The sequence below is a fragment of the Piliocolobus tephrosceles genome, chromosome 21, assembly GCF_002776525.5.
Source record: "Piliocolobus tephrosceles isolate RC106 chromosome 21, ASM277652v3, whole genome shotgun sequence".
In the NCBI taxonomy this organism is placed as follows: Eukaryota; Metazoa; Chordata; class Mammalia; order Primates; family Cercopithecidae; genus Piliocolobus; species Piliocolobus tephrosceles.
In genome coordinates this window covers 51,442,257-51,467,564 of record NC_045454.1, presented here as the reverse complement: position 1 = coordinate 51,467,564, position 25,308 = coordinate 51,442,257, and the positions used below count along the sequence as shown (strand labels likewise).

Below are 25,308 nucleotides of genomic sequence, written 5' to 3'. Positions count from 1 at the left end.
GCCCGCCACCTCGCCCAGCTAGTTTTTGTATTTTTAGTAGAGACGGGGTTTCACCGTGTTAGTCAAGATGGTCTCGATCTCCTGACCTCGTGATCCGCCCGTCTCGGCCTCCCAAAGTGCTGGGATTACAGGCTTGAGCCACCGCGCCCGGCCCCGGCCTGTATTTTTAAAAATATATTATTTGTAAGCAGCTTGTACCTGACTTCCTTCTTTGGGCCACATTCTGTGCATTTCATCCACCCACTGCTTCATTGTTCATTTATCCAGTCACCAATAGATGCATGTGTGGTTGTTTCAAATGTTCTCGTCTTGTTTTGTTTTGTTTTTTTTTGGTAGAGACAGGGTCTTGCTGTGTTGCCCAGGTTGGTCTCGAGCTCCTGGGCTCAAGTGATCCTCCTGCCTCACCCTCCCAAAGTGCTGGGATCACAGATGTGAGCCTCTGAGCCCACATTTTTTTTTTTTTTTGGTAGGGTTTGGCTCTGTGGCCCAGGCTGGAGTGCAGTGGTGGGATGTTGGCTCACTGAAACCTCCAACTCCTGGGCTCAAGCCATCCTCCCACCTCAACCTCCAAGTAGCTAGGACTACAGGCGCGTGCCACCAAACCTGGCTGATTTTTGCATTATTATTATTATTTTTGTAGAGATGGGATTTTGTCACACTGCCCAGGCTGGTCTGGAACTCCTGGGCTCAAGCGATCCTCTCATCTCGGCCTTCCAAAGTGCTGGGATTACAGGCATGAGCCACTGCATCCGGCCAGTTTTATTTTAAATAGGGTTTTAGTCTCGGCTACTTGGGAGGCTGAGGGAGGATAGCTGGAGCTCAGGAGTTCAAGGCTGCAGTGAGCTATGATTGCATCACTGCACTCCAGCTTGGGCAACAGAGTGAGACCCCATCCCAAAATAAAAGAAACAAAAAGTGTTTTTGTTCTGTTTGTCTGTGATCTTGTTCCTTGTGTGTGTGTGTTTTTCTTTGAGACAGAGTCTTGCTCTGTCGCCCAGGCTGGAGTGCAGCGCTGCGATCTCGGCTCACTGCAGCCTCTGCCTCCCGGGTTCAAGCAATTCTACTGCCTCAACCTCCCAAGTAGTTGGGACTACAGGCGCCCGCCACCACGCCCAGCTAATTTTTCGTATTTTTAGTAGAGACGGGGTTTCACGGTGTTAGCCAGGATGGTCTCGATCTCCTGACCTCGTGATCCACCCGCCTCGGCCTCCCAAAGTGCTGGGATTCCAGGCGTGAGCCACCGCGCCCGGCCCTTTTTTTCTTTTTTAAGAGGGAGTCTCTCTCTGTTGCCCAGGCTGGAGTGCAGCGGCATGATCTCGGCTTACTGCAGCCTCTACTTCCTATGTTCAAGCATTTCTCCTGCCTTAGCTTCCCGAGTAGCTGGGATTACAGGCGCCCACCACCACGCCTGGCTAATTTTCTTTTGTATTTTTAGTACAGACGGGGTTTCGCTATATATGTTGGCCAGGCTGGTCTCGAACTCCTGACCTTAATTGATCCACCTACCTCGGCCTCCCAGAGTGTTGGGATTATCGGTGTGAGCCACCTCACCCAGCCTTGTTTCTTGTATTTATTTAATTTTGTGATGATGAATAAATCAAACGATCAGGTTATCAATGTGCCGTGAGATTAAGGAGAAAAGCAGTAGGCATCACGTACCCGGTTTGACAAAACCCTGCGTGTCACCTGTTTACCACGGTCAGCCTTAGACGGGTTTCTCCACCTCCTACTGCTGACATTGGAGGACGGGTATTATTTTTTTGGAGGGACCGTCCTGTGCACTGCAGGGTGCTGAGCGGCCTCTCTGGTCTGGACCCACTACCTGCCAGCAGCACCCCCCACTCAAGATGTGACAACCAAAACCGTGTTTTCAGACATTGCCAAGTTATCCCCTAGGGGGCAAAGTCTCCCAGGAGAAGAACCACTGATGTATGCAATTAACAGATGCAACTAAAACAGTATTTGGCTATTAATAGGAATAGCACTTGGGGGGGTCAATAGTAATGGAATTTACTTAATTGTTTTGATTTGATTCCAGTCCAGTCCCGAACTGGGTGACCTTGACCAAGTGACTCAGCCTCTCGGACCCTCGGGATCCTCTTCTGTGAAATGGGGACACGGGAAGGAGCCTCGCGCGGGACGGCCACGTGCCGCTCCCGCTCAGTCCGCCCGACTGGGGTGCGGGCGGGGACACTCCCACTCCCCCCAGCGCCCCACACGGCTCCACCGCTTCCCAGTGGAGAGTTAAAGAGGAAGCGGCAGACGCGCCTGCGCCCGCCCTGCCTAGCCCAGCTCGCCAGACGCTCCCGCGCGCACACGCACGCAAGCTCGCAAGCACGCGCACGCACGCACGTGGCTCGGCCCGCGCGCATCCTTCCCTCTCAGGGGCGGGGCCAGCGCAGGGACTCCATTTACCAGAGTGCCCCGCGGCAACGCCGGGAGGCTCCGAGGAGGAAGGGAAACGCGCGACGGCGCCGACTGCGGCGGCGCGAAATCGGCCGCAGGGACGCACGTACAGACGGAGTACCCCTGGCCCCGCCCCCGGAGGCCCCGTGCGGGAGCGCGCCCGGGCGTGCGCAGGGGAGGCGGCGCGGCGGCGCGGGGACGCGCGGTGACCGTTGGCGCCGAGGGGAGGAGGCAGCCGCCGCCGCCGCCGCCGCCGCCGCCGTTGCGCAGATCCGGGCCGCGGCTGTGGGGAGGGCGACGGAGCGGGTGACCTTCCGGAGGCGGGAGCGAGCGAGGAGACCCGGGAGCGCCGAGCGTCGCCGCCGCCGCCGCCATGAACAACTCGGGCGCCGACGAGATCGGGTGAGGACGAGCGGCGCGGGCCTGCGTCTCCGCCCCGGGCCCGGCCCGCCGCTCCCCGCCACCCGGCCTCAGACGCCGCCCCCCGGGGCCGCCCCGTCAAGGTCACGCCGGCCAGGGGCGGACTTGGGACCCGGACTCGCCGCGGCTTCTCGCCGAGGGCCCTGGACGGGTGCCCGGGGTCTGGGGGGTCCTGGCGCCCCTGCCGCCGCTTCCTGGCTTCCCGTGCTGGGGGACTCTGAAGGGGAGCCTGAGGGGTCCGGGGGACCCCGCCGCCGCCTCCAGACTTCCTGGTCGGGGGAACCCTGAACGCCAACCTTGGGGGGGTCCTGGGGCGCCCCTGCCGCCGATTCCCGACTACGCGTCTTGAGGGACCCCGAATGGGAGCCTGAGGAGTTCGGGGCCCTGGCCGCCGCTTCCCTGCTTCCTGGCTGTGGAGGCCCCGAACGGGAACCTGGGGGGTTCTGGGGCGCCCCCGCTGCTGCCTGTAGACTTCCTGGCCTGGGGGACCTCGAATGAGAACCTGAGGGAGCCTGCGGGAAGTCCAGGGCGCCCTCGCCGCCGCTTCCCGGCTTCCTGGCCAGGGGGACCCCGAATCGTGGCCTGGGGGGTGGGTGGTCCGGGGCGCCCCCAGCGCGCGCCCAAACTTGGCGGGCGGCGCACGTGGCGAGTCGAGCCTAGGGTTCCGGTTCTGCCACCGCCCAACTTACCCCACTCTGGGCTGCAGGCTACCCGCTCCCATCCCGCCCCCCCAGAGTGGTAAGGAGGGGAGGGGTTCGCAAACCCAGAGCCCGGGGTGCTTGGGTCAGCCGGGGCCTGTTGTGTTTACGTTGCCTCGGCGCCTCCCCGCCGGGGGTGGGCTTGAGCTGCGGAAGGGAGAGTCAGCGCTTCCGAGGCGGCGATGGGCCCGCGGATCTTTGCGGAGCCGAGGCGTCCCCTCCCATAGGAGCCAGACCTACTCCGGACCCCGCGGGGCCGAGAAACCTCATTCCGCGGTGCCCCGGGGCTCGGCTCTATTATTTGGCAGGAGTGGCTCCTGCAGCAGCAACGTGGTTTTAGAGTTGCATTCTTCCGGCAAAACAGTCTGGGTTGGGTTTCCTCGTGGTCTGGTGTAAATTTTGTCGGTGCCCTTAGCTTTAAGCTGCACCCCGTGTTCTCAGCGCTGGGCTTGGCCAGTGCAGGAGCGGTTGCTGCTAGAGGGTTGACTTGGCAGGCCCGTCCCGCACCAGCCACAGGTCACAGTGGTGGACGGGAAATGCCTTTTGTTGGTTCTCCCCCTCCCCAGACAAAACAAAGAGCACTTTCCGTTGGAGAACCGGGATGAAAGCACTTAGCCCCTGCCTCGCTCGTGCTGTGCGTCCTCTCCAGGCGCTTTGACTTGGCAGGGTCGGAGTGCCTGTGTGGGAGACATTGCCCGGATGGGCCTGAGCGAGGAGTCCACCAGCCACGGGGGATGGAGCCGCCGACTTTGGGGCGAGGCGGGGAAGGGACTACCAGTTGGGGTACCTGGGTTAGGTCCATTCAAGCCGTGGGTGAACGTGGGTCTGCTCCACCCAAGCCGTGGCTGTGAGGAGGCTGGAGAGAGGTGAGGGCTCCTGTCCCTTCCCTCCCTGCATGGACACCCTTGGGAAATGGAGCCCCTGGGGTCCCAGCCTGGGTCTGGAGGGGTCCCACCCACAGCACAGATAGGCTTGCAGGCTGCCTGGACGCCATGGGCTGCATGGAGGAGGACTGGAGTGCATGGACCCTGCTCTCCCCGGTTGCCAGGAGCGTCCACTGCTTTCTAAGTCAGACTCAGTGGCCAAGAAGTTGACACAGCTACATGTCCCATGGGAGACTGGCTTCCATTCTGTGCGTAGTCCAGGGTCTACTCTGACCTTGCTGTGTGGAGTTGTGTGGGTGAAGTGCTTGTGATCCTGTGAAGGGCCCTCCTGGCAGGTCCCCTGCAGTTTCCTGTGAGGCCACAGGACCAGCCCTGCGGCGGGTGCCACCCGGGAGGGTGCTGAGCGTGGATGGAAGCAGGCCCTCTCTGCGGCAGACGGCAGCTCTCAGGATGCCATGGGTCTGCGGTGTCCCTTACCCACTGGAGGGCTCGGCAGCCTGAGGAGCGGCCTCTCTTCCTGACGCAGAGCCCTCCCTGCTCACTGCCTTGGAGGGGAAAGGAGATCCTGCGGGACCCTGCCTGGAAGGCTGGGCCTGGAGCACGCATGGGTGCGGGGGTCAATGCTTCAGGAGACTTGGAGCTCGGCAACCCCCTGTTCTGAGACACTTGCGGCTGTCCAGCTGCTGCCCTGGGAAGGTGGGTTAGGGAGCCACCCTTGGGGGAAGCGCTGGTTTTGAGTCTGAGAAGTCTTCCCAAGTTCTGAGGGTACCTGTGCTGGCTTAGAAGTCCACGTGAAGCCCGATGGGGGATGAAAGTCAGCTGAGGCCTGCTGGTGATAATGGATGCCTTACGTACCCCGACTTCCAGTCAGCCTAAGGAGGGGTCTGCATGCAGAAGGAAGCGCTTGGGAGTGGTGGGGTGTGGGGAGTCCCTGTCCAGACCTCGGTGGGTTTGGCACGCGGACCCCACGTGGTGGATGTGATGGACAGTGTCCTCATTTGGGAGCGGGGTCTGTCCTGTGGGCCTCTTGTGAAGGGTGGGGGATAGGCACTGACTTGTCTGGGGGGTTAGGGGGTTGGCACAAGCTGGTGGTCTGGAGCACTCAGGGCACAGGCGGTCAGGAAGGCCTGCGTCTCCAGTCTGCCCTCCTTGGCCTTGTGAAGTCATGTTAAAGTCTGGGTTGAGCACCTCTGACTTGGATTCTGGGCAGCTGACACAGTGTGGCCGGGGCTGCTGCATCCTGTCGAGTAGCTGCTGGGTGCCGTGCACCTGGGTGATAGGCCAGGTGTCAGGGATAGGGCCCATGCCCAGCTTACTGGGGAGGGGACAGAGGCTCAGAGGGGTCACCTCGAGCGCCCAGGCCGTTGTGTTCTGCTGGCCTCCAAGGCGGCACGTGGTCATGGAACTGGAGAGGGAGGTTTGTGGAAGATTTTATCTGGTAGGCTGGGGAATGGTAAGACGGGGACACTTGGAAGTATTGTAGGGAAGTCACAGAGCGAGGAAGGACTCAGTGGAGAGAGGAGAAAGCTGCCTCTGGGCAGCTTCAAGGGGACCCCAGCCTGTGGCGGGGCCCGTGCCGCTCAGAGCCAGGCCCGTGGCAGGTCCCTGGGTTTATGGGGTGGCTGTGGAAGGAGACATCCTGAGTGTGGCCCGTGGCAGGGCGCTGGGTTTGTTGGGTGGCTGTGGAAGGAGACATCCTGAGTGTGGCTCGTGGCTGGGCCGCTAGAGGCTGTGACCACTTGTGTCTGTGGAGTGAGCATGAGACACCTGGGAGGGACTGTTGCTCAGGCCAGAGAAGGCCGTGATCTGGGGGGAGGCTGTGGCAGTGTGGGCAGTGACGGGGAACCTCATGGGGCCGTGCCAGCCTTTCTGGGGCTCTCTTGGTGCGTTTGGGGCTATTCTGAGGCAGGTCTCCTGGGCTTTGTCAGCACTCTGGCCTGGATCACTCTGGGGCACCATGGGCACTGCAGGGTGCTGGGCAGCATCTTTGGCCTTCACTCACTCCAGGCCAGGAGTACCCCCAGTCGTGACAACCGCAAATGTCCCCAGACATCACCAGTGTCCTGCTCTGGGGAGAACCACTGTCTGGGAGCATCTGTGCTTTTGGCCTGGTTCCCACTGCACTGGGGGCAGCTGCTCCTTGTGGTTTACAGCTTGTCCTGTGTTGGCTCCTTTGATTCCTGTGAATGGGCCGTGAGGTTGGATGTGCTCCTGACTGGCTCGCCTTGGCTTTGATGGTCTGGAGCAGGCCGGTGTCTAGAAAGGCAGCGGCATGGGCCCTGGCGCTTACCCTTTACACAGCGGCTCCCCAGTAGCCCAGAGCTAGCAGCAGCATGCAGTGTGCCCAGCTGGTGTTTGCAGCCTTGGCTCTAACCCTTGACTTTGCCAGAGAGACTGAGGCACAGAGGAGTTGAGGGATGCGCCTGGGGTCACCCCAGAGAGTGGAAGAGCTGGAGCTGGGAGTCCACACTCCTCCACTGGCCGCCCCGCACAGAGGGTGCTCCTGGTGGGCGGCTGTGTGCATGGTGCGATCTGTCAACCTGAGGTTGTGCTGTCTTCTGTGGACTGAGGCCTTTTCCAATCCAGGCCTGGTCCCCGTGACACCATGTCATGATGTCAGATTCTCTGAAAGCTGTGACAGGGCTTTTGGCAGAGGCCTCTCATTCGACAGATGCTTATGGGCTGAGGTTCCAGCTTGGCTCCAGGCATTGCCAAGGAGGACACTGGTCCGCCTGGAAGGGCGGGGCTGTCAGGGAGAGGATGAGGGTGGCCACAGTAAGCACCCGGGATGTGGGCATTCAGGGACTCCTTCAGCACACAGCAGCGTGTTCTGGTTCACGGACTGCTCCTGTGTTCTGTGGATCCCACACCCTGCAGGCATTGGCTGGGGCAGGGCATCTTACCCTGCTGGTGAGAGGGAGGCCAGGCTTGTGGAGGGTGGGGCTGGCCTCACTGGCCTGAGGCAGACAGTGGGTGAAGTGGTCCCAGTCCCCACCTGGTCTTAGGGGCAGGAAAGTCCCTAGAGGCTCTTCCTGATTCTCTGGAGGAAGAGAAGGGCTCCCCACACATCAGCCGCCCCTGGGCCTGGGCTTCTGCCTCTTGAGATTGTGTACTGAGCTGAGTGTGACTGGCAGAACCTGGAGCCAAGTGGGGTCTGTGGGGAGGTAGGCTCCTCCTGGCTTCATCCCCCGGCCCAGCAGGAAGGGAAAGGTCACCTGCCAACTGCCCCCAGTGAGGCCCCCAGTGGCCAGGCTGGCCACCGCTTTTTGAAGCCCACTCTGGTGCTGCCAGGAGGCCAGGGCTCTTTGTGGTCAGCCTAGGCCAGAGGAAGCTCTGCAGATGGACTTTCTGCATAAATACTGCACAGCTACCCTAATGGCACGCAGCAAGCGAGGTTGCCATCCAAAACGGCTTTTGCTTTAACAGGCGGAAGAGGGTGGCTGCGCCGGCCACCGTGGACTGAGGAGCACCTGCCAGGTGTGGAGCTGCAGGTCCTAGGCGCCTGGCTTGCAGGTCCTGGGAGATGTTCATCATGACCTTCGGTGGGCAGGCTGCACACCGGACTGCAGGTTGCAAGGGAAGAAGTGGAGCTCACCCCACGCCTCTCCCACTGACGAGAACGCCCCTTTTGGGTTTGTGGGTTGTGAGGTCTATAGGAGCCACGATGGCCAATTCGGAGATGCCATCAGCTGGGTGATGACTCTGCCACCCAGTGGGCCCTCTGAAGCAGGGCCTCAGAGACAGAGTGCTGGAGCCACATTGCTCGCGAACCCCTTCATCTGCATAGACCAGTGTTTCATTGCCCTGTTAATGCCCTTGGTCCACACGCTGCCAGCCCAGGTGCAGGCTGAGCAAGCCTGGAGCTGAGGACAAGCAGACCGTCAGCCCCGTAGCAAGCCCTTGAGAGCCAACGGCACCTCCTGTTGGCCTGTGCTTGCCCCTGGCTCCCTGGACCCTGACATTTACTTGTGTGAGAGTTGGTTTTGCTGCTTGGGCAGTTGATGGACAGCGTCTGGGAGTTGCCTACCCAGGGCCCCGCATGTTTCTGGGGTGCTGGCTTCTCACTCACTGCCTGGTGAGGTGAGGTTGGCAGCCAGGAGCTTTCTTACTTTATTGACTGAAACATCCTGAGACTCAGAAGTAGGGACTTTGTGCCGGGGCCTGGAGGCCGTCCCTGCTGCTGAGGAGGTGACCCCCCCGGGACTTCCTGGAGGACTCCAGGGAGAAGGTGTTAGCCGCTGGCTCCTGAGCAGTAGTAAAAGAAACATGGACACAGGAAGCTTTAGTGTTAGAAGCCACTCTCAAATATTTCAGTGGAAACAGTGTGGCCGGGCGTGGTGGCCCACGCCTGTAATCCCAGTCCTTTGGGAGGCTGAGGCGGGCCGATCACCTGAGGTCAGGAGATGGAGACACAGCTATGTGAAGCGAAAGCTATCTGTTGCTGTCTCAGATTTCACAAGTAATGAGACTTCTTTCAAAAAAATCTTAGTCTTTTATACCATAGTTGTGTATATAACTTCTGACTTACAGGAAAATTAACAAAAATTCCCATATCTTCTTGGCTCTGCCAGACTCACCATTGGCTGACATTTTACCCTTTGGCACGTGGTGCCTGTTGCCCCACCCCCAGTGAGCTCTGTGTGTGCGTGTGTGTGTGTGTGCGTGTGTGTGTGTGCGTGTGTGTGTGTGTGTGTGTTTTAGATGGACCCTTACTCTGCCGCCCAGGCTGGAGTGCAGTGGCGTGATCTTGGCTCAGTGCAACCTCCACCTCCCAGGTTCAAGCAATACTCCTGCCTCAGACTCCCGAGTAGCTGGGATGACAGGCACCCACCACCAAGCCCAGCTAATTTTTGTATTTTCAGTAGACATGGGCTTTTACCATGTTTGCCAGGCTGGTCTCGAACTCCTGACCTCAGGTGATCCGCCTGCCTCAGCGTCTCAAAGTGCTGGATTATAGGTGTGAGTCACTGCGCCCATCCCCACTGTGTGGTGTGTGTTTCTATTGAAATATATGAGAGTAGCTGGAGACCGATACAGTCCCCTTTATGTGGACACTGAGATACCTATTGTTTCCCACGAACAACGACATTCTCTCACATGAACACAGCACAGTGATCAAAATTGAGAAAGCGGCCGGGCGCAGTGGCTCATGCCTGTAATCCCAACACTTTGAGAGACCGAGGCGGGCGGATCATAAGGTTGGGAGATCGAGACCATCCTGGCCAATATGGTGAAACCCCCTCTCTACTGAAAACACAAAAATTAGCTGGCATAGTGGTGGGCGCCTGTAGTCCCAGCTACTCGGGAGGCTGAGGCAGGAGAATCGCTCGAACCTGAGAGGCGGAGGTTGCAGTGAGCCGAGATCACGCCACTGCACTCCAACCTAGCAACACAGCAAGACTCCGTCTCAAAAAAATAAAGAAATTGAGAAACTATTTTTTATTTTTTAAATTTTTATTTAAGAGATGAGGTCTCTGTCACCCTGGCTGGAGTGCAGTGACACGATCATGGCTCACTGCAGCCTCGACCTTGACTCAAATGATCCTCCAGCCTCAGCCTCCCAAGTAGCTGGGACTGCAGGCCCCACCACCACCTGGAGTGTCGTTATGTTGCCCAGGCTGGTCTTGAACTCCTGGCCTCCCATAATGCTGTGATTACAGGCGTGTTATGCGCCCAGCTGAGAAAGACAGTACTCATACCAGGTTATCTAACCCATCGACCCTGTTCTCAGGTTTCCAGCCCTTCCCCCTTAATACCCAATTTGAAATTTAAATGAGGACCGAAACTGGACTGGTCTGACGAGTTCCTTCTGCCAGCGAGGTGGGCGGGGTGGCGGGGGCCTGGGCTGCTTGGAAGACACCTGCCTGTTGCCTGGCTGTTTGATGTGTGCAGTGCTAACTAGAGGCTGGTATTTCTTCAAGTGACTTGGGTTTGGTTTTGTTTTCAGGTTTTGTGTGTGTGTGTGTGTGTTTTGTTTTTTTGAGAATGCTTGAACTTTAATTCCAAAGGGTTGTGTAAATGAGCATTTTTCTGGGCAGTTCCAGCCTTCAGGGCCCTTCCTTCACGCAGTGGGGGCTGCTGCCCGCTCCTGCTGGGTGCCGGGCCCTGCTGGCAGGGATGTGGGCGGGGCTGGCCCTGACTCAGCACGGGCACAGCCTATGGAGAGTGAGGCACGCGGAGGCCTCGCTCCTCCCACGGTCTCTAGGCCTGACCTCAACGCTCCCTGGCCTGATTGCCCTGATTGCGAAGGGTGCGTGGGAGACGCAGGATATTAAGTTAATGAGGCCTAAACCTAAGCCTGTTGCTGTTGCGTGATCAGCATGTTTTTCCCTGAAATTTGTCTTTTCAGATCTCTTCTCTAAGAGTCAGGAAGCACAGGGCGGCTGGCACAGCCCGCCTCTAATTCTTCCTGCCTCTACTTCTTCCTGCCTCAGCCCTCCCCACCAAAGAATGGAGTTTGGGGGTTGCTTGTTGACACTTTGAAGATGGCAGTGGGTACCTTCCCTGTGGTGGGAACATGCTTTGTTTTTCGCACACTAAATTTAAGTTAGCCTTTCTTAGGGAAAAAGAAGGAACAGGGACAAGCTCCTGGCAGTTGGCTGTGGCGGACACTTCACCAGGGACTGACTCGCGGGGGCTGAGTGCACAGGCCCCAGGTGGTGGTTGATAAGAGGTGGTGAGCGTGCCAGCCATCTTGCAGGGGTGTTTCCTGGCAAGCTGGTAGGAGCAGTGAGGAGCACGTTGCTCCTGACTGCTGGTGGGGCAGTCATGTGTTCAACCTGCCAGGGATCTTTTTGCTGAAAGCCCAAGCCAAGTGTGATGTGGTTGGCCGTCAGGGATACAGGGCCCTGCATGGGACTGGTGTTATCAGTGAGGTTGGCAGGATTCTTGGGTCTCGGATGGGAGCTTTGGCCTGCACGGTGTTTTGCTCTCTGAAGACCAAGGGTGATGATGGTGCTGGCAGTCAGTCACAACTGCGATTCAGCTCAGGGACTTCATTTCTGAATGCGAGTCCCCTTTCCCAGGGAAAGCAGGCAGAATGGGATAGCTGCCGATAGAACCACCTCTTCCCTGCCTCCTGGGTTTGGGGGAAGCTTGAATGACATCTGAGGCCCCGTGCCTGGGTCAGCCTGATGGCCCATGTGTCTCAGACATGCTCAGTGGGTGCTGTGGCTGACGCAAGGCGGCACAGTCCCCTTTGGGAGATGGAACAGCCAAGGGCCCTGGGGCCACCTGGAGCGGCAGTGAGATGGAAAGGTGGGTGGGCCCTTGGGCATCGCAGGCGATGGCGGACGCCTTGGGAGAGCTCCAGCTCATCTGCCTGGAAGAGACAGCCCCAGGATGGGGGCGGCACGGGTCTTTGGGGGGGGGGCGGGCAGGAGGTGCCAGTGCTGAGACTGAGTTTTTGGCCCTTCTCATCTACCCCGAAGAGACAGCCCCAGAATGGGGGTGGCGTGGGTTTGTCGGGGGTAGGTAAGGGGGGTCAGTGCTGAGACTGGAGCTTCAGGGCCTTCACCTTCATCTGTGGGCCCCTCATTCGTTCGCAGGCTCATTGGGAGGCTTCTGTGTCCCCCCACCCCCTCCCCAGCCTGTAATTCAGAGGCCGTGTGGCAAAGGCATCTAGTTTACTGTGCATCATTTCAAATCTAGACTTCTACATTCTTTTTCTTGATGATAAAATATTTGCAAAAGCTGTAGGAAAGCGAGCTTGTGTCCTGCTCGGCAGCAGCGCAGGTGAGCCTGGTGCCGGCACCGCTGGCCTGGCGCAGGAGCTCGTCGCCTACTGCGCTTGAGGCCGGCGTGTGACTCTGGCACAGTCTTCTCCCCATGGCAAGGCTTGGGATCATCTTTCATGTCTGCAGACAGCATGGGCAAGACTGACTCGCCATTGCTGTGAGCTCTGTGTACCGTCACGTGCACAAGCATGTTTGCAGAAACTGCTGCTGTGGTTTGAATTAAGACCTCAGCTTGACTCAGATGGGGGGCATTTCTAAGGTGAGCGCTGTCTTGATCCTGAATATCTTCTCATTGAATTGCAGGAAGCTCTTTGTGGGCGGTCTTGACTGGAGCACGACCCAAGGTAGGTGGGGAAGGGGTGTCAGGTGGGCACTGCAGACGGGGCTCTAGGACCTTAGCCTTCAAGTTGTGTCTGCCCGCCTCTTGCTCCTGTCTTGGATGTTTTAAAGGCCTTTTGACGTTGTGATTTCTGGGCAGGGCACGTTGGAGTTGGCTGGGGCGGAGAGTAAGTGTGTGTTTGCTCTGAGACTGTTAACTTGGTATTTCCATCCCAAGTTACAGGGAAGACTTCGGGCTGAGGTGGCTTGTGGAGGCAGACAGCTGTTGTCTGGAAGTGCAGAGGGCGAGGGGCTGGCCAGGCCATCACTGAGGCCAGAATAGGAGGAAAGAGTGCAGAAGGCGAGGGGCTGGCCAGGCCGTCACTGAGTCCAGAATAGGAGGAAAGAGTGCAGCAAGTTGGTGCTCCTTGGCCACTGCCAGCATTCAGAATTGCGTTTGCCTTGGCCTTAAACAAGCTGCCTTCCTGGATGCCCACAAAGTCAGGTTGTAACCGCTGGCCACTGCTGTGCCCACTGGCAGCCCCTCTGATTTACATGAGGACCTCAAGTGTATGTTGGGCAGAATCCCCCAGTGCTTCCTGTACGCTGCGCCCCCCGCCTCCAGCCCCAGTTCAGTGTTGCTCGGTGCGCGGCCGGTGGACTGGAGGAGCCTGCGTGCCAGCAGCACTGCCGGGCACGTGCCTAATGCCCTGGCCCTGTGTGTTTGTGTTTTCTTCCCGATTTCTGAGCAGAGACTCTCCGCAGCTACTTTTCCCAATATGGAGAAGTCGTAGACTGTGTTATCATGAAAGATAAAACCACCAACCAGTCTCGAGGCTTTGGGTTTGTCAAATTTAAGGACCCAAACTGTGTGGGGACGGTGCTGGCCAGCAGACCGCACACGCTAGACGGCCGAAACGTAAGTGCCCTTCCGGGAGCTTTCACCCGCTCTCCGTCTCACTTGTCCTTCCTCTGCTTCATTTTGTCCTGGACTCTGACTGATGTTCGCGTTAGAGCGTGTTTGAACGTGGGCTTGATTGGGAAGGATTAAGTCTTGGTGCTGAGGCTGGATATTGCAGGAGGATGCAGGGTGAATGGAGCCGGTGGGGCGGGGCGGGCTGCTGTGCTGTGGCTGCTGTTGTGCTGACACCTTCTTTCCTAGAGAAACAGCCTCTTATTCACAACTGGCTGATTTGAAATTTCCTACAGATCGACCCCAAGCCATGCACACCCCGGGGGATGCAGCCAGAGAGAACGCGGCCGAAGGAAGGATGGGTAAGGGCTGGGCAGGGCGGCTTCCTCGTGTGCTCTCCACTCCACATGGAAAGGAAATAAGTGCCTTTGATCTGCTGTTGTTGCTCATTAAGATTGAGAGCGACACAGGTCTTCTAGTTTGGCACTCGAGCAGCTGAGGATCACCCAGATTTATCAGTGCTGTGAGTGTGTTATCTCACAGCCAAGAAAATTCTTACCAGTCTATCTTAAGAAAAAAAAAAGACAGTTCATGCCATTCATTGTCAGAAGCCAGTCATCTTTCTTCTGTGCCCTGTGTGCCCTCTGTGCTGGGCCTGCCCCTCCCACTGCCTGGCCCTCCTCAGAGGTGGGCCATCCTTCCACTGCCAGGGCTGGGCCGCGCCGCCTCACAGCTCGTGCTGTGGCCACTCTATGGCTCCACTTGAGATCTCCTGACATGGCAACTTGGGTTCTCTGACCTGCGGCCCTGGTGCTTGCCTGGCCATCAGGGCACTGTCCTGGCAGGGGGTCTCCTTGGCATTTGGGTCTCACCACCACCCACACCTCACCTTCCTGCACCCCCCACCACTGGGGCGGTGCAGATGGAAAAGCTGTTACCCTCCCTGCAGAACGTGCTGGACAGTGCAGACCTGGAGGCCTGCTGAGGCACCAGGTGCCAGCCTCTCCACAGTGTGGGCAGCAGGGCAGGGCCCGAGAATCTGCATTTCTAGCAGTATCCCATCTACTGCAGGCTTCAGAACTCTTGGAACAAATTTTTTTTTTTTTAACCTTTTATTGTGAAACTTTTTAATTACAGAAAAATTAGAAGAATAGCACAAAGAATACCTGAATATACCATCTAGATTTATCCATTATTAATATTTTACCAAATGTATCTATATGTATTTACATCCATCTGTGTCCACATACACCATTCCTAAGGACCGGAGGGTGCGTCTCCTAAAATGACAACCCCCCCCGCACGCACCCACCGGCAGCAAGCCTGGACGCCTGCAGGGAATCCCGTGTCATCTGTGTCTAGGCCATGTTCCCAGCTCGAGAATTGTTTCACAAGTGTTTCTCCTAGCTGGCTTTTTCAGACTGGAATCCAAGGTTCCTATTCCATCTGGTTATTAATTAATCTCTCTAGTTTTTATTAAGATATAATGGGCACGTAGTAAACTACACCACTTGATGGATTCTGGCCCACGCACACACTCGTGAAACCACCCCGATGGTCACGGCAGTGAGCACTCACCCCACACTCGTGAAACCGTCCCGACATTCATGGCAGTGTGCACTTATCCCCAGAGGTTTATAGTTTCTTAATCCAAAGCAGTTGGGACATCTTAAAATATGATAAGCTTGGATAGGGAAAAAAAAAAAAAAGGATGGTTGGTGGGTGGGATCAGGAGAAGAACAGCCCCAGCCCCAAGGGCGGCCTAGGAACTGGACCCGAGACTCCTGGCTCTGGCCGCCCAGTGCGCGACGAGGCCCGGGAAGTGGTGTCCCGGAGCAGGCGCCCTTGCCCGTGGGAGGCTGGCAGAAGGGCTGTGGGTTTGGGCCACTGCTTCATGCGGCCCCTGAGCTGCTGGAGGTTTCCGTAGTCATCTTTGTCACCTGCTGGAGAACTGCAGCCTGAAATCCAGCTTCATCTCTGCTCATTTCATCGTTGCTGCCGCCTTTCTCCTGCCATCCTAAAGTCCCTGCCTTCACACTGGAGTGTTTTTCCACTTTGTAGTGGTTGTAATTCAGAATAACTGAAGGCATGGCACGCACTGTGCTGTGTGTCAGTTTAGCTGAAATTCAGCCTGGCAAAAATGCTAAATCCCTGTCTCCTTGGGTCTCTAGAAAAATGAGAAAGCGTCTCAGGAGAGCCCAGTGTTGTTGGTTGCCCTTTGGACAAGCAGGCTTGCGGAGTGTTCTGCTCTGGCTTTCAGCTGACTCTCAGAACCAGTGCGGATTGAGCTTTACGTCCTACACAACTCACGGGAGGGTTTGGAGGGTTCCCGCGTGAACTAACTGTCCTTCCCTTCTTCAACAGCAGAAAGGACCCAGGAGCGATAACAGTAAATCAAATAAGATATTTGTCGGTGGAATTCCTCACAATTGTGGTGAGACAGAGCTCAGGGAATACTTCAAGAAGTTTGGAGTGGTGAGTTTCTCCCCACCCCAGCAGCACCGTTGGGACAGAGCCGCTTCTGCTCAGTCCTCGGCCTTCTCGGGGCTGAAGTGGCGGAGCCGCAGGTGTGCAGGCCTTTCTGGCTGCAAGTTGTCTCTCTCTCATTTCCCTGACGCCTGCGCTCTCCAAAAAGACAGAAAGCCCAGCCTTTGCCTTCGTGGCCATTTCATGTCCCAGTAGGGTAGTTCTGCAGTGAACCAGCCTGATAGCCTTCAGGGCAGCCGCCCGATTGCATTGTGAACACCATGGGGTTAAGTGTCAGAGAGGGGCAGTTACACAGAAACGGGGTTCAGCGTGGCCTAGGCGAGCCAGCCAGAGCTGACTTTCCAGTGGGCAGGTGGGAAAATGCCCGAGCTCAGTTGAGCCTGGTGCCAGAGGGTGCTGAGACAGCCGGGAGCGGGCCAGTGGGGAGCCCTCCCAGTCACCTGAGGCAGGGGCGTGCGGTCACCCCGAGGTCCTGCTGGGACTCATGCCATGCCCCGCAGGTCACACACGAGCCCCGCCAGCAGGACAGCCCTGCGTGCCCAGGTACCGCGCATGTTCATCAGCTGGTGCCTGAGGCCTGGGCCAGGAGTGAGAGGCCCCGAGCGGGGCCTGGAAACACAGCCTCCGCCGAGGAGCTGTGTGTGGCTGCCCTGCCACTTCGAGTGAGGGCCGAGTGTGCCCTTTGCTTCCCGCGTTTGGGTGGGAAGGGCTTCTGTGGGGTCTCCTGGTTCCCACGTACCCTGCATTCACACGTGGCCTGGTTCACACGTGGCCAGCATTGTTGGCCCTTCATGTCCCTCAGCACACATGTGAGCGGGGCCATGGGCAGCCCGGAGGCGGATATCCAGACGCCTGCCCTGGAGCTGCTTCTTCCTGCCTGCTTCTGGCCCTGGGAGTGTTGGGGCTCCCACCTTTCTCAGCAGCCCCATGGAGCAGCTGTTGCCCATGCACCTCCCCTGCTCAAGGAGGGCACACCCTATGCTGAGAGTTTGGGTTTGTGGTAACAGGCTGTGCCCTCGGAAGAACACCCACGGTGCTGGCCGTGGTGCCCGAGCTGACGCCACTCTCTCCTTCCAGGTCACAGAGGTAGTCATGATCTATGATGCCGAGAAGCAGAGGCCCCGAGGTAAGGGCAGATCTAGTTTGTCCTCGGCCTTCTCCCTGCTCCTCCCTCAGATGGCAAACTATCTCACCCGCCAGGCACACACAGGTGGTGGCTGTAGCAACAGCCTCAGGAAAGGACGATTTGGAGACAAATGACTAAAATGTGGGCTCCTCATGTGCACCCCATTCAGCCTGTCTGTGCTTCCCGAGGTCAGACGTCACACATTGTTTTTTGGCTTGTTCTTTTCAAGTTTTTATGACTTGACATGAGTCTCGGCCTGGATTCTGTTTTTCACTGTCCGGAAGAGTGTGGTCCTCCTGCATTTGACCTTCCTTCACCCTCGTCCAATCCTCCCAGTGTGGCCGGTCTCATTTCGTGTTGTCAGCTGAGTCAGCTGGCTTGGTGTGGAGCTTGGACTTTCCGTGATCCATCCCATGCTTTTTTTTTTCTTTTCTTTTCTTTTCCTTTCTTTTTTTTTTTTTTTTTTTTTTTTTTTTTTGGGTTTTGTCCCCTCTCTGAAGTCAGCAGGGCAGGTGGGAGGAGGGGTGAGGAGTCACCTCAGGGCCTCCCCTCGTTTTCCCTCAGCTTCCTGCCCGCTCATCCATGCTGGTTTGTGGAGCTGGGACGATGGGCGCCCAGTTTCTGTGCCCCTTTTCCGTGGCTGCTGCTGTCTGTCCCGCCCGCCCGCCCGCATGGTTTTGGTTCATCAGCTGCTTTTGGCGGCCGCGTGAGCAGATCTGCAGCCTGGGTCTGCCCGCCGCGTCCGTGCCGCCCCCGCACCACCGGCCCAGGTCAGTCCGGGCAGCCCCGAGCGCCAGGTGGCGCCGCAGCATGCCCGCCATGCTGGAGCATAGTTTGCCATTTGAACCTCCCTCCCCACGGTTAGGAGCGCTCCTCCTCCATGTCGGTGACGCTGTTAAGTCTTAGTCGTAATTTAATTTAGACATACATGCTTAGTGACGTACTTAAGTGTTTCATAGTAAAGTACAGTGATGTTAAGTAAGCTGTTTTTCCTCTTCTCTCTGTGAATTGTGTGTGATTAACGATATCTCTTTAGATTTCTCTTCTCCAGGTGCTAAATTATATCACACAGGTACAGGCCAGTCCCGCAGTCAGAGGAGGGAGCGGCTTTGCTCCAGTGGGGTGTAAACGAAGTTTCAGGTGTTTCTGTCCCGCTTCCTCAGTGGTGATGTCGCCTCTTGACAGCCGCATTCCTAGACAGCGCTCAGGGCGCCTCCCCCAGGACCCAGCGCCTCTTGCACTGTGCCCGGACCAGGCGAGCCCTGTGGTTTCAGACACTCCTGCAGTTTGCGAAAATGTCTACTTCTAAACATGTTGTTTCATTTTCATCACCGATGCCGTGTTCCAATACTGCCTCTGATCGGGAACCTTGAGTGCGCGGGAATGCGAGGGTTGCTTCTAGATCCTCCCGGTCCCCTCAGGCTGCCCAGCGCTGGCGCCCCTTCTCCTTGCATCCTGTCCTGTCCCATGTGGACGGGACATGGCGAGTGTCACTGAGTCCACACTCGTGTACGGAGCACTTCAGGGCCAGCGCGTGGCCACATGTCCTTACCTGTTGGGCTTTGAAAGTGTCCCTTGGGTGTCAGGCGAGTGGAGGGCCAGAGACGCCGCGGTACTGCTTGGCGGGTCCTCCAGAGAGTGCGTCCTCTTCCCTTGGCCTTTCTGCATCTTCTGAGATGGGTCTGTGTCCCCCTCCCCACCACCTCCTCCCTCTTCCTCTCCATTGACTGAAGGTCATGGCCATGTCCCTGTCGGGGACCCCACCTGTGTCTCAGGCACACAGTGTCCGTGCGGGTCCCTGCTTGGATGTCCCACATCTGCCCTCGGCCCGCCCGCTCCAGCCGCTGCCTCGTTCGCCTCTCACCCCCCTCAGGTCTTCTCCATCCTGCGCTCCTCTCGCTGTGTGCCTTGCCCTCCTGGTCCCTCCGCCTCCTTCTCCTCCTCCTCCTCCTCCTGTCAGGTTGCAGACACCGCGTGCACAGCCACGCTGAGGTGCACGCGTGTGCTCAGGACGGTGGGAGGCTCCTGAACCACAGTGACCTTTGTCCCCTCACAGTCTGAGCTGCCCTTTCTGCCCCGTTTCCATCTTTCCCTGCCCCCAGTTTTGCTTGTCCTGTTTCTGCCTGGTCCCGGCTACAGCAGCCCCGGTCCCTGTCTCTTCAGCTTGAGAGGCCCCACGGTGGGCCACTCCTTCCGGGGGCCCTTGCCTGCTCCCACCCCCACGGCCCTTCTCTGCCGCGCTCATTCACGCCTCACGCCCGTGTCGCACTGTCCCCTGCTGTGTGGTGCTTTGTCACGCACCCTGTGCCTCTGGCGTGGGCAGCCCATCTTCAGCCCGGTCTCAGCTCTTCCCACGTCCGTCTTTGTTCTGTGAGGTCTTGGGCAGCTGTCTGCCGCGCACTTCCATCTGGGGAGGGGCTAGTGCCGCCTGGGCCCCGCCTCGGGAGGACTGTGCTTCGCGGCGTCGCGCTCCACCCAGCCCGGGAGGCCTGGAGAGTCCAGTGCACTCCTGCGCCTAGAGGAGGAGACCCGCCCCGTTAGCTGGGGGCCGCGCTCACCCCAGACCCACTAAACTTCGTTTATACTGCCACTCTTGTGTTTGGGAAATGCTAAATTTTTTTTTGCCTTTAAAATTTTCTGTTTTGATCCCATGGTGCATCTCGCTCTTGCTGCTGACAGCAGAGTCTGACCTGCTGGAACCCGTTGTGGCCTGTATCTTTGTGCATTGTTTATCTACCTGTATATAATATGCATATATGCGTATGATATGACCTCTCCTAGGACTCCTTGGGCTTACCCAACAGTGTTGGGTAAGCCTAGCGAGGCACCAGCTATGATAGATACTGTACCTGTTAACGCTTTAGAACGATATATGGCTGCTGTCAGCACTAGCTGCAAAGCAAATTGCAAGCCAAGGGGGAGAATCCTGGGTTTCAGAGAAGCAGACACACATCCACGATGCACACCCCTGACTGAGGTGGAGCGTTCCACGTGGGCCCCCGGCCTGCATGGTTCACTGGCAATCTCTCCACAGGCGAGAGCCAGAATATTCCAGCACGGGCCTCTGACCTTCCCCTTGGGGCGCTTTGTCTGCCAGTAGTGATGGAGGCCCTCACCGTTCCACTGTCTCCACTGCTGCTTTCTAAAATGAGCTCCTTGTTCCAAATCTGTTCGTGACATGGAGCCCCAGCCCCAGGTGTCTGGGGCAGAGACTTGACTCAGGCCTCAGTCAGCAGAGCCGTCGCTGGGAGTGCGGACGTCACCGTCTGTCCACTCCATGTCCAGTCGAGTGGCGGCTCCTGGGGAGGGAGGCAGCCGCCCCAGGGGCCCGCAGCACCCCACACACAGCTTAGCTGAAACCCAAGGTCGATCCCTCGGCCCGTCCCTAATACTGTTCATCATCCTGTTTTGTGTCACAACACCCTGCTACCTTGATTCACTCTTCGTCGTTGGCTAGGTTTTGGATTTATTACTTTCGAGGACGAACAATCAGTGGACCAGGCTGTCAACATGCATTTTCACGACATCATGGGCAAAAAAGTGTGTAGTTGTAGTTTTATTTTACCTTAAGACCAAACCAAGTCTTAGGCAACTTAGGGGTTTCACTGGAAAGGAACATTCCTTCACAGAAAGGGTCTGGCGGGTTCGTCCTGTGAACCTTCGCTGCCTAATGTGGACCTGGGTCTGTAGACGTGAGGAGGGCCCCGTCCTTCCCGAGCACCCTTCCTGCGGGGTGGGCGTCTCCCAGCTTTGCTCCTGGAGCCCTCCCTCTGGGTGACCTGGGACTGGGGCGGGGGCTGGGGCCGGGCGGCTGTGACGGTGTTGGGGCTGGCTCCAGTGAAACCGCAGCGTTGCCTCAGGCTTGGTTTCCACGACCACTCCTTCAGATGTCTGCAAATCCCCATTGTCCAACACTGACCTGTAATGTGATCAGCAAGGGACCTTTGAGAGCCCAGGTTCCGCTTCAAATCGAAAGCACAGTGGAAACATCATGAAGGACTGGTTGTTTGAATTGGGTCACTTACTGTGGAACTCCGGCACCAGCCACATGCTCTCGGTAGTACTCAGCCACCATGCAGTCAAGTGACCTCTGGTTGTGTCATCTTCATACTGTGTTACCCCCGGAGGTGAGAGGGACAGGAGGCCACCCCCCCAACCCCAGGCCAGCCCTTGGAAGGTATGTGTCAGAAAGGGGTCCCTAAATCCTTGTTTTACCTGGACCCTTGGAGGTTCTTGAGAAGTGGACTCTGAAATAAGTAACTGGTAGAAATTCTACAGTGTGGAATTTCTTGCAGTTAGCAAAAGCTTAGGGGTCCCAAGTTTTTGCAGGATTCCTGTCTTGGTCCTTTCAAACCAAGGAGCTCTGCTGGCTGTGCCAGGCTGCCTCACACACCGAGTGGGATTCTGACCCGGCCTCCCGGGTGTGGCAGCGTCTCCGGTTAACAGAAGAAGGCGCTCAGCCCTTGGGACAAGGCTGTGGTGGTTTTTTCAATTAAAATGTCCTGGAGGGAGTGTCGCGCTCATTGTCTCCTGCCCCCGCCCTCTGCCCCAGCCCGAGGTCTCCATAGCAGAACTTTTTTAAAAACAGTAGCATGTGTAGTTATTTGTATATACAGGTGGCTTAGATTTGGTTGCAGACTTCATTAATTCCATTTGAACCCAACTAAAACAGGAGACACAATCCTTGTTCTGACATTCAGTGCAGCTTGTAGTTTAAAATTAGCATGCAGGCTGCATGGGTGCGCGACAGCACAAGCAGAGGTTCAAGGAGTCTGTGCTCAGTGTTTTACGGGACTACAACACTGACCCTTTGGGGAAAGCGTGGTCTTGATCTGTGGGACGGAAAGTGCTGTGTACAGTGCACACACCTGCCGTCCCTGGGCAGCCCCCAGGTGCCCCCAGCCGTGACTGGTCTGCGCGAGCTCCCAAGCTGGGCGACCTCAGTGTGGGTCTCGCCTTCCAAGCAAGACAGTCGTTGGAGTCCAGCTTGCCTGGCGCCAACCTTCACTGGTTGGCTGGAGCGACCCCGGCCCGTCATGGGGATTTTCTGTTTGTACAGTGTTTGGTCCCGGGCGGTAATGAACCCTCCATGCCAGGCGACTCTGCATTGCTGCATTCAGATAGGAAAGGGTCAAAGAATTTTTTTTTTTTGTTTTAAGTACAAGGACTGCTCTGCTTTGTGAGCAGGAACCACGGTCCCCTAAGGAGAGTGTGGGAAGACTCGTTAATTTGAGTTCTTTGAAACGGGTCCCTTGGTCCTGCTGTCGCATTGCCGTGAGCTAACGGGATCCTGTTCCCATCATAGGCGGGTCCTTGGGGCATTGGGCAGGTGGGGGCTTTGTGCCTCCACGGCTGCTGCTGTCTGTTCTCTAACAGGCAGAACTGAGGGATTCTGAACGCCGGATGTGCAGCTCTCCAGACTGAGACCCCAAGGCCGACTCCAGGCGGATCCATTGTCTCTTTATTCTCATTACAGTTTATCATAAAAATAAGACAAATTCAGGATTCTCAAATGCTGAGGCAGCCCCGGAACTGGGGGAGCTTTGTGTTGTCAGTCTGCCCATATTTTCAAGCAGGCATTAAAGGAAGGTCAGCCTAGAATAAGTAGGTCAGGCCTGCTCCATCCATTGTCCCCGGCCCTGCACCCTCCTCCTGAGAAGGCTGTGGCTCCTGACACGTCTAGAGAGCAAGGGCCCCGGGCTGCTGAGTGAACACAGTATGAAGATTGCTTACTGATCCAAATGTCCATTTTATTGCATGTTTGTTACTTTTTTTTTGTTAGATGTAATGTAAGATTCTCTTACCACATCCATTCCCTCTGACATTATTTTTGAGTTAATTGAGATTCTTTAAGCGTTAGCCTGGGGAAGGTAAGTCTTTATCTTCCATTAGACATTTTAAATTAAAAAATCTAAGTAAAACACCAAGCGTGTTTCTCAGGTATGAGTTAAAAGCACAGGTGGGCGGGCTCCGAGCAGTCCAAAGGGCGATGAGGATGCCGATTGCTGGGAAGATCCTGGTCCCTTTTTGTCCCCGTGTTTTCAAGAGGAAGGAGGACACTGCCATTTGACTGAGTGAAAGACCCTTCATGACGCAGGAAAGCCCGAGGGCTCTGGGCTCGGTCCTGCTGCCCCGCAGCGGGCGGGCTCTGTGTGTCTTGCAGTTGGATCTGTTGTACCTGAGAAACATTTTTTAAACAAAAAAATTCAACACAAAAAAAATTTTTAAGAAAAAACTGCTACTGGCCTAAATAAGGTTTATAGTTAAGTATTTAGTCTTAAGTTGTAAGATGCTAAGTGTAGTCGTAAGTTACCCGAGGGTGTGTCTAAGGGAAGGGGGTGCTGGGACCGGCAGCCTTGCCCTAAACCAGAGCTCGGTTTGTTTAGGTGGAAGTTAAACGAGCTGAGCCTCGGGACAGCAAGAGCCAAGCGCCGGGACAGCCAGGTGCCAGCCAGTGGGGGAGCAGGGTCGTGCCCAACGCTGCCAATGGCTGGGCAGGCCAGCCCCCACCCACGTGGCAGCAAGGATATGGCCCGCAAGGTAAGGCCGGGGCAGAGGTGCCTGTGGGAAAATTCCCCTTCTCAGACTCGACCTAGGCGTCCTGGGCTCTGCTATCACCGTGGCCTCCACACCTCTGCTGTGCATGCACAGAGCTGCTGTTGGCAGAGCTGGCACAGCACAGTGTCCTTGAGCCCCCACGAGGTGCCGACTGAGAGCCAGCTCCTGGGCAGCACCCGCAGCCTCCTTAGTAGCGGGGTGGCCACGGCTTAGGTGCCTGTCCAGGGCCTGGGACTCGCTGTCACGGGGAAGAGCTGCAGTGAGCGTCTGTACCTTGCGATCGTGTGCCACAGCGGGTCTGAGCATAAAACCCTGAAAGGGCTGGCATTGCCAAGCTGAGCTCAGAATCGGGGTGCTGTCCCCAGGGGGCCATGAGGACCTGGCAGGGTTTGGATCTTTGCCACCTGCCGTTCCCTCTGCAGTGCCATGGGCCCTCTGTGGCTAGGCCCATGTGTGGCCGACCTGCCCCACTCGGAGCTTCCGGCAGCTACAGAACCCCAGGGCTTGGCCGCAGCCTGACCCAAGTTGCAGGTCAGGGTTCCACATGCGCCTCATCCAGGTCCCAAGACTGGCTTCCCTGCACCTCATCTAAAATCTTTCTCTCTGGAGCCTCCCCTGTTGGAAACTCAGAGGTGCTGTGGGACGGTTGCTGCCCTGTCGAGGGTTAGAAGTCAGGTTTCTCTGGGTTCCTCAGGTGGGGCCGGGAGGTCACCCGCGCCCCAGTCAGCAGACACAGTGCCTGCCGCCTGTGAGGGCACAGAGGAAGGTGGCTTCAAAGCTGTTCTATGGGGGTGGGGCGGGGGAGCCTCTGCTCAGCGTTCAGGGGCCTTTGCCCTCAGGACAAATGGGCTCTGAGCACAGGAGGCTCCAGGCTCGGTCCCAGCCCCTGACGCCCGTGCTGTGCGGCTCCTTCTCTGCGTTGGGCACCTGGGTGGACGTGGCGCCAACCTCTTCTTCTGTTCTCTTATCTAGGAATGTGGGTGCCAGCAGGACAGGCGATCGGTAAGTCCTTGTTTATAGAGCAAAGGCGGGGACAGAAGCCACATGGCAGGCTGACTGACCAGGCGTCCTGGGGCAGCCAGCAAAGCCTGGTTCCTGTGTCCTGAGTGCTAGAGGGGAAGAGGGTGAGGGGCCTGCTGGGGCCCTGGCAGGCCTGGGTCTGGTTGTGGCCAGGCTGTGTCCAGCGCTCTGCCCATCGCCCTGTACTGTGTGTTTCAGGTGGCTATGGACCGCCCCCTGCGGGAAGAGGAGCCCCCCCGCCGCCCCCGCCGTTCACCTCCTACATCGTCTCCACCCCGCCTGGAGGCTTTCCCCCTCCCCAGGGCTTCCCTCAGGGCTATGGTGCCCCGCCACAGTTCAGTAAGTCTAGGGGGCCTGTGGGAGGGCCTCCCGCCTGCTCCGGAGACACCACGTGGTGGGCGGGGGTGATGGGGAGTCTTACGTGACACGTCCGGCCTCAGCCACAGGGAAAGCCATAGGTGGGGTGCCGGCCGGTCAGCAGGTCAGCTGCCACCAGGCCCTTCACCTGCAGATGGTTGCACTCTGTTGTGCGTGGCCTCGCTGGTTATGCTAAAGGGCGCCCCGGGCTCCTGTGGGTTGGAGAACTCACTGCAGGAATGTCTGTGCCCAACCAGCTCTCACAAGCTCCTCAGGAGACGGAGCCTGCCTGGACTTCGTCTCTCAGCCTGGTACTTCAGCAGGATTGTCTGGCATTTGTTTGAGGGTGCACAAGCTCTAATTCTTTTTTTTTTTTTTTTTTTTG

At 57.4% G+C, this 25,308-nt stretch overlaps 1 protein-coding gene across 12 annotated transcripts in view; it reads left to right on the top strand.

Annotated features, from left to right (window-relative positions):
- The first annotated feature begins 2,545 nt into the window (after positions 1–2,545).
- DAZAP1 (DAZ associated protein 1) overlaps positions 2,546–25,308 on the top strand; it is a 27,407-nt gene continuing 4,644 nt past the window's right edge. For 4 of the 12 annotated variants that reach the window (XM_026457277.1, XM_026457275.2, XM_026457274.2 and 1 more), the window contains exons 1-10: positions 2,546–2,808; positions 12,448–12,488; positions 13,215–13,381; positions 13,672–13,737; positions 15,740–15,850; positions 16,940–16,988; positions 20,446–20,528; positions 23,375–23,528; positions 24,519–24,548; positions 24,765–24,905. In XM_026457277.1, coding sequence (XP_026313062.1) covers positions 2,780–2,808; positions 12,448–12,488; positions 13,215–13,381; positions 13,672–13,737; positions 15,740–15,850; positions 16,940–16,988; positions 20,446–20,528; positions 23,375–23,528; positions 24,519–24,548; positions 24,765–24,905 — 871 coding nt within the window. In that variant the 5' untranslated portion in view covers positions 2,546–2,779. The remainder of the gene's footprint in view (positions 2,809–12,447; positions 12,489–13,214; positions 13,382–13,671; positions 13,738–15,739; positions 15,851–16,939; positions 16,989–20,445; positions 20,529–23,374; positions 23,529–24,518; positions 24,549–24,764; positions 24,906–25,308) is intronic. The other 8 variants (XM_026457273.1, XM_026457272.1, XM_026457269.2 and 5 more) reach the window with 6 other exon arrangements.